Source organism: Episyrphus balteatus, chromosome 3, assembly GCF_945859705.1.
Source record: "Episyrphus balteatus chromosome 3, idEpiBalt1.1, whole genome shotgun sequence".
NCBI lineage: Eukaryota > Metazoa > Arthropoda > Insecta > Diptera > Syrphidae > Episyrphus > Episyrphus balteatus.
The window spans coordinates 40,992,857-41,001,445 of record NC_079136.1 but is presented as its reverse complement, the minus strand read 5'-3'; the positions used below and the strand labels follow the sequence as shown (position 1 = coordinate 41,001,445).

At 30.9% G+C, this 8,589-nt stretch overlaps 2 protein-coding genes across 2 annotated transcripts; one reads left to right on the top strand and one right to left on the bottom strand.

Annotated features, from left to right (window-relative positions):
* Positions 1-2,079, top strand: LOC129915503 (RPII140-upstream gene protein). The gene is made up of 5 exons (XM_055995064.1): positions 1-284; positions 344-509; positions 563-651; positions 710-786; positions 1,782-2,079. Exons 1-5 carry the CDS (start codon positions 115-117, stop codon positions 2,066-2,068), a joined length of 789 nt encoding a protein of 262 aa, XP_055851039.1. The 5' UTR covers positions 1-114; the 3' UTR covers positions 2,069-2,079.
* LOC129915502 (twinfilin) lies at positions 2,079-7,788 on the bottom strand. The gene is made up of 6 exons (XM_055995062.1): positions 7,770-7,788; positions 7,611-7,708; positions 7,463-7,540; positions 6,884-7,404; positions 2,575-2,829; positions 2,079-2,520 (listed from the first exon to the last, which is right to left on the bottom strand). The coding sequence occupies exons 2-6, from the start codon at positions 7,633-7,635 to the stop codon at positions 2,368-2,370; spliced, it is 1,032 nt and encodes a 343-aa protein (XP_055851037.1). The 5' UTR covers positions 7,636-7,708; positions 7,770-7,788; the 3' UTR covers positions 2,079-2,367.
* Between the last annotated feature and the right edge of the window lie 801 nt (positions 7,789-8,589).

Below are 8,589 nucleotides of genomic sequence, written 5' to 3'. Positions count from 1 at the left end.
TTTAAAACAGCTGTTTCCAAAATGTACCTTTTCTCTCATCCAACTTTCAAATTTAACCAAAAATAAAAACATTTAATTTCAATTTAACATTTTATCACAAAAATAATAAATATAATGAGTTTCTTAAGACATAGTTCGCGTTTAGTAATTGCCGCCTTGATCCCTTTAGGCGAAAAAGAAAATGACATCATCTCAAAAGACACCAAAACTTACAAAGCCTTTTTGGAGCGTCGACCAACAAATGAAACCGGCTTGGATCGTGTTAAAGAAATGTTTAAAGTTGAGTATGTATCAATCTTATGTAATGTTCCATTTCCTAGAATACAATATAAAATATTTATAGTGAATTTGGAACAATATCACCTGAATTAAACTCCGTGTACCAAGCTGGCTTTTGTGGTTTCCTCTTCGGTGCCATTTATGGAGGATTCATCAACTCCCGTACAGCATATGAAGATTTCATGAATAACAATCAAGCTTCTGCTTTTAAATCACATTTAGATGCTAAGGTAAAGATGACAAGATTTGAATAGGGTTTAAAATGACCAATTCTATTATCTAGAGAAAACTACAAAACGAATTCACTGTAAGTTTTGCCAAAGGAGCCTTCAAATGGGGATGGCGAGTTAGTCTATTCACAACTTCATATTTGTAAGATTCTTATCTATCTTTGTAAAAGACTCTATTTTATATACTTTCTTTATTATAGTGGAATCATCACCTTGATCTCGGTGTACAGAGAAAAATCATCAATTTATGAATACCTCGCTGCTGGAGGTATCACAGGTAAATCCTTTCCAAATCCACTTGAAACTATTGATAGGAACTATTGAACAAAAACTATCAAACTAATGATAGTTGTAAAATATTCATTCATTCGATAGTTTAAATCATTCATTTAGTTACTATTTTCATTCGAATATTTTTTTCATTCGATAGTTTTTTTATTCGAATAGTTTTCTTAAACAATAGTCTTTTTCATTCAAATAGTTTTTTCTATTCTATAGTTTTTTCATTCGAATAGTTTCTTCTATTCCATAGTTTTTTCATTCGATAATTTTTTATTCGATAGTTTTTTCATTCGAATAGTTTTCTTATACGATATTTTTTTCATTCAAATATACCTATATTTTATACGAAAGTTTTTTTATACGATAGTTTTTTCATTCGAATAGCTTTTTATACCATAGTTTTTTCTGTTCGATAGTTTTTTCATTCAAATAGTTTTTTCTATTCGATAGTTTTTTTATTCGAATATGTAGTTTTTTCTATTCGATAGTTTTTTCATTCGAATAGTTTTTTCTATTCGATAGTTTTTTCATTCGAATAGTGTTTTCTATTCGATAGTTTTTTCATTCAAATAGTTTTTTGCAGTCGAATAGTTTTATTTATTCGATAGTTTTTTCATTCGAATAGTTTTTTTATACCAGTTTTTTCATTCAAATAGTTTTTTTATACGATAGTTTTTTTATTTGAATAGCTTTTTATACCATAGTTTTTTCATTCGAACAAATTTGTCTATTCGATAGTTTTTTCATTAGAATAGTTTTTTCTATTCGATAGTTTTTTCATTCGAATAGTTTTTTCTATTCGATAGTTTTTTCATTCAAATAGTTTTTTCAGTCGAATAGTTTTTTTATGCGATAGTTTATTCGATAGCTTTTATTCGAATGAATGAACTGATAGTTCAAATCATTCAGTTACTAATTATCGATAGTTCAAATCATTCGATAGTTCCCATCACTACGGTTGAAACCTCTAACTAAATACCAAAATTCTAGGTAGTCTTTATAAAGTCAATATGGGTCTAAGAGGAATGACTGCTGGCGGTATAATTGGAGCCGGTTTAGGCGGAATTGCTGGCCTTGCTTCCTTAGGTGTTCTTAAACTATCAGGCTATTCAATGGAAGAAATGCGTTATTGGCAATACAAATGGCGTTTGGAACGCGATGAAAATATTCGAGAAGCCTATATAAACCAACAAGAAGATAAAAATCCAGTTGTCATTCATCACGATGCTAAACTTGGTGAAGCTGGACAAACTATTTCACTTGATTCCGTGAATTAAAAGACAGGGATTCATTTTAGAGAATTAAAAAATATATATATTATTGCTATCCTCCTCTTTTTAGAGGCACACAAAAAGAACGAACACAAAAAAATAGAAAAACAAAAAAATACACAAAAGAGAAGAATAAATTGAATAAATTGTATAATATAAGTAAATCGCAGCTTGAGTTAACGGTAAGCACACAAACCCACGAGAGCTAATTTCTATGCACAAGAATAAATGCGAGCAAATACGGTTAAGAATCGTAACGAGGGGTCGGTCAACACACACGACGAACGATGGAGGACATAAATTCTTCAGTCAGATTGCTGGGGACGCGTAAGACGCTTAGCGCCACGATTGGGCGGTCCCTTGGGTTTGGCAAATGCGGGTCGGTGGAGTATCTTCTTTGGATGGAGCTCATCTTGGAGGAATTCTTCAGTTAATTCTGATCCACTATCGATTTCCAACTAAAAAAGGAAGATGCATTAAATTATAAAAATTAATGAATTTTGTGGACAAACCTTTTTGGTGACTTGAACTCCCAATGCTTCCAAAGCCTCCAAAAATGGTGCTTTACAGCTGGAGTACATCATTCGCTCCCGGACGGAGCACGAGTAACCAGGCATTGAGTAAATGAAGACAAACGATTCGAGGTAGTCACCTTCGTGGGTGTGTTTGAAGAGGAACAAGTGGTAACGGGCATGATCTTCGGGTATTTGTTTGGGAAGCTCTTCGAGGGCAATATTGGCGGCATTCACAATGTGTATTTTTTCTTCCTGGTTTAAGAATATATCATTTAGGGCCAATTTTTCAATAGTCAGTTAAACAATCAATTAGTACTTATTCCCCAGATAGAGAACAAACAGTCAGATATAGGAATAAAATAATTAATAGAGGAATAAAACTACATATATGCTCATTTCAGACCCGAATAAAAATTATTCTAAGGAATAATCTCAAAAAAAAAAAGAGAAGGGTGGTCAGATATACAGCCGTGCTAAGCAAAAAGGGCGCATATCTTTTTTTAAGGTTTTGAGATAAATTCACATTACTGGCAAAATTGTAGATAGGTGTGCTCAATTTCAAACAAAATTATAACTTTCAAACGTGTGAGGTTCTCATTCCAATTCCAATTTTTCTTTCTATAGAAATTAGAGCAGAGTGGTCCTCCCGTGTCACAATTATTAATAGCTCTCAGATTCAATGCATCTGGAAGCTTGCATCTACAGTCTACAATTTTAAAAATAGTTACGGGAGCCATTGCCAGGTTGTGGCCAAGATTCATTAAAATGCCAACTAAAAAAAAACGAAATATTGTCATTTTCCGGCAATGAAAAATTTTGAAAACAACATGAGGATTTTTATTTTCAACTTGAGAATTTGTTTATATTCACTCAAAGTTTTCAACTTTCGGTTTTCAAATCTAGAGTTTTCTAACTTTGGATTTTCTCAACTCCGGGAAAAATCTGAATTCTGCTTAGCAAACTTGAGATTTTAGTTCTAAATGAGAAGCCAAAACGAAATTTTTTGATGACAAAATGAAAAACTTTTCCATAAAGATTTATGTATGTATATGTAATTTTATAGATTTGGGTTCAGTAAGCTCAAAAATTATATTGGTTTCTTTTTAGCTGTTTTTGAAATATTTAATTTTTCATATTTGGGGAATATTCATACTAATTTTTCAGTTTTCCTTATTTTGAGCGTTTATTAGAATTTTCCAGAAAAATTTATATTAAACTTATGTCGTTTTCGATTGGCTCTCCGGAAGCGTCCTGAATCATTCAGAAGCCTTCTGAAAGTGTTTTATTCACACGAATATGACAGCCAAAACGCTTCTCAGAAGAGAAATTCTCTTCTCGATTTAAAATCGGAATTCACTCAAAAAGCACTAACACATGAATATTTGAAAGTCAAATTAATCACTCAATCAATGTTTTTTTTTTATTTTTTGAAATAAATTATTGTTTACCGAAATAAATTTTTTAATTAATTTTAAAATTTACTTAAAATATTTTGGAAGCCAACTTCACCATTAAATTCTTGAGCATTAACGTTTTTGAACAATTTTAAAGATTTTTTTTGAAAGAAAAATAAATTAATATGAATATTTGACATTTGAAATTTTAAAGAAAAACACACAAACACAAAAAAATGAATTGAGTGGAAGCGATTTAAACTGTTTTATTGGATTTCAGAATGAGTAAATCCTTGAGTGTTTTCAATGGAAAACGACATTAATGTGTTTAGGGGTCAGTTAACCTAAAAATCACATTCATTTATTTCTAGGAACTCTATTTTTTGAAATATTTAAGTTTTCTACATTTTGGGGGTAATTTCGTACTAATTTTAAAGATATGCTTATTTTAACTGTTTGTTAACATTTTCCAAAAAAAATTTGGGTTCACTAAGCCTAAAAATCACACTGGTTGCTTTCTAGGTCCTCTAGTTTTTTAGATACATAGTTCTATTTTTCACATTTTGGGGGTGATTTCATACCATTTTTTTTTTTAGATTTTAAACAAGCGTATTTAAAGTTATTTAAAAACAAAATTGCAGTTTATACATTTTTGCATGTATTTTGTTGAATAATAATTGTTGAGATCAACTTGGAATTTTAAACTGAGGAGTTGAGGGAGAAATTAGTGAATAAAACAAATTTTTAACTTGAGTTCTGTTGTGTCTTGAGTCTTCGAAATAAATGAAAAGTCGATTCTTTAAACAATTATGAACTTCTTTAATCTAACATAAACGAAAATCTAATAATATTTTATTTTGATAAAGAGAAAAGTATTAAATCAATAATTGATAACTAGATTTTGATGATTAAATTAAGTAAAAATTGAGTACAGTTGCTCATGTTTATGAATATTTATATACAAGTTCCAACCGTTGCACAGTGTGGTAATTAGCCAATCTGACTGGACAAAATAGAAAAAAAAAGTTTAGCCACATGATTTTAAATCATGAGTTGAGCTTCTCAATACAATGGGTAACTGTAATTCATGTTTGGTTTTTTTGTTTTCATCTCGGATTAGCGTAAGCTAAGCTTGAAAGTTGGTTCTTGTCAACAGTTGGATGGAGATAATACAAAGTATTCTATTTTGAGTTTGGTTCACTAGTTTTATTGTTGTAATTGTTTTTTTTATTGTTAATCTACATTTGGAGGTAAAGTATTATAATTTTTATTTATTAATTACCATTGCAACTATTAAAAAAAAAATAAATTCTGTAAGAAGGCTAGGAAGTGCAAAAATAAAGTATCTTTGCTTTTCAAATAGAGGTAAAGTTAATTTTTCCGCATTTTTCCGGTCTGAAATTAATTAATTAATGTATTGTGGAGTGTAGTCATTAAGATTAGCTTTTTACATGTCTCGCGTTTTCTCGACCGCCATACAACTTTTTTCACTTTTCAAAATGAAGTCAAGATTTTCAAAAAAAACAAATTTTCGAAAAATGTGTCAAAACAGCCAAATAAGATCGAAAAGACAGTTTTTTTGATCTTTTAATAAGCAGGTATCAGCTTTGGAACATTTTTGACAGTAAAGAAAAATTAAAAACATATATAAAAGTTTTGTGCTTCAAGTTAAGCGAAAAAAAAGGCAAAAAAGGTGGAAGACACATTGGACCGTTCTTTAAACATGAATTTCATTTTGCTTGTCCAATATTATGTGATAACTAAATAAACAAAAACAGTAGATAGTGAAACAAAAGTAGAATTTTTTTTAAAAACTAAAAAAACGGGAAAAATATAACAAACGGAAGGTTAAAAGTCTCCTAAGTGCACCTCTCCATTAGAAAATATTTAAAATCAGTAGAATCGCTCTCCGCAAAATTGAAAAAGCATATTCCAATAATACCGGAAAGGATTTATCGAAATGTTCTTTGAGTGAAGGATCAAAATGTATAAAAGATTAAGTTCTGATCCTCTGGAACCACTAAACCACTAAAATTTTCAACTAATGAGGCATTATCATTGATGAATGATGCTTTTCTGTCGGAACATCTTAAACAAGTTCAATGCAAAAAGCAAGCAAGTGTAAAAGGCCAGAAATAGGGTCACGAAGAAATTTAGAGAATTATTAGCTTGAAAAACATCGAAGGTAATATAAACACAGCTGTTTTTAATAGGCCCTTATGTTTCAAGTTTGCATTGCACAAAAAGGAGTTACTTTTTTAAATTATCTGCAGATATTTTTAAAGGTGATTCCATTTTGTATAATTGTGAAGCATATTTAATTAAAATCATTGCTAAAATTTTAATTTAAAGCATGATATTGAGAAATTAAATCATGTATGTCACCTGTCAAAAACGTGTGTAAAAGTTCTATTTCTTAATAAAAACTAATTATTCTGCCTCTCTTTTTTCGTGAATAGCAATAGAGTTTTTATTTATTGAGATTTTTCAAGCGCTTTTTAAAAAAATTAAGTATATCCAATCATAGAATATGTTTACGGAAACATAAATTCAAATACTATAAAAATGCATTTTCTTCATCACTATTTTGACCCACTTTTTGCAGAAATTATAGATTTCTTTTTAAAAAATCTTTCTTTTTTATAGAATTTTATCTATTCCCATTCATTTGTTTAAAACTGTTTAGAAAAAAAGTCAATTTAACGCGAGTTATTATTTTTGTCCAGCTAGATTCGTGATTGGCCACACTGTGCGTTGATTTGAAAACAATTCTCAAGTAATTTAGCTTTAGAGTTTGCTTCAAGTTGAAAAATAGTGAATAAAATGGGCCTATTCGTCGGACTGATTGTTTTTTCGAAGATTGAAAAATCGGCTCTTAAACTAATTTATTTCCCCTTTATTGACTAACTTACCTGTAAATCAATTCTAAATTGAAGATATCCATATGACCCCTTTACCATATCTCTCACAGCGGCAATAGTTGCCTCTGAAAGGGGACAAGAGACACCTCCAAGTGTTTGATGTCTCGTATCGGTGCTGATTTCTGTATTGACTTCAGTCTTTTTTAATTCCTGTATCTCTTCTTCGCGCATTGTTAACGGAGCTGGAGCAGCAAATGCTTTCTTATTCTTGTAGTAGCCATTGAGAGTAATTTCATCACTGCCAGTGGCATGGAGTTCTTCTGTGATGTGTGCTGAACCGAATTCTTGTTTCAGCGTGGCTTTGGTTGAAGCGTAAACCATTTTTTGTCGGACACTTGCAGTGTCGGGGACCCAACTAATTAGGAGCCAAGCATGACCAAGAGATGTTTTGCTATCTAAACGATAGAGAATATAGCAGGGAATTGATTCCTCAATCATGGGACCGATTAGTTTGTCATAGTCTTTTTCCCAGTCCTTTTTTACATCTTGAGTTCCAGCGCTAACAAGTTCCTCTTTAAAAGGCTTACCTTGAGTTAACATTCTTAATTTTTTTTATTTAAGATTTCTTACCATTTTCTATGGATACTTTAATAACTCTCACTTTGCCATTTTTACTTTTGCCAAAGACTTTTAATAGTTGATCATTTGCTAGAAGAGGAATTTGGATGAATTGAGTTTTGAGCTTATCTTTTGTTTAGAAGTAAGAGTGCAGTCTTACCTTTGATACCAGTTTGGTGGGACATTATTGCTTATTTTGTTTTTGTATTTTTATTAATTCTAATTGGAAGAATATTTTTTATATAAATTCTTTATTTGCTGGGGAGAATTATGTGATTATTTTTTTTTTTTTATGGTTGATGAAGAAGCGATTACTCACAAGTCACAACTCACTGGGTATTTGTTTTTGACAGTTTTTGGAAGTTTTTTTTTTTGTGTTCTTTTTTGGGAGGAGAAAAAGTCTACACAGTAGGGTTGGGTCACAATTAGAACGGACGTGTGCAGTGATGGTAAACATAAAACTCGCATTTTCCATTCGCTTTTTGTGATTTTGATCTCAGACTATATTATCTGCGTTCCTTTGTCAGCTATTACATGAAGCCTCAAGAGGCGCGCCTCTTTTCAAAACTAATGAGTGCAAAAGAGAAAGAAGATAAAACAAAAAATTATCCGACCGGAGAGTCGTGGGCCAAAATTCTGAGACTCTTTTTTGACGTTTCTTTTCCCACTCTTTCTTTTTTCAACATTCCCTTTCATTTCTTTTTGCTTCTTGGTGGAATACAACAACAACAATTCTTAAATCAAAAGAGAAATGTCAAATTTGAGTCTTTGACTCAAGAGGCATCGTGTAATAGTACGCGCCTCACAAAATGATTATCAAAAGAAAATTCGAAAAAAGAGTCAAGCCTCTTGAGGCTTCATGTAATAGCTGACTTTGGAAATATTCATCTACTTTTTAGTACTTAAAGCTGCTTTGAACTACTTTTTCAATATAGCAAAGTAGTTCAAAGTAGTTTTAAGTACTAAAAAGTAGATAAATATTTCCAAAGGAACGCAGCTATTTTTAGCAGTAGTCGCTGCAGCTGAAGCGAAACAAAATTTTCCATACAAAAATAGCACAACGAAATCTTAAACGAAAAATTTCGTTTTTCAGTACGCAGCTCTAGGAAAAAATTAGAGAATTTTCACTCATTTGTCAA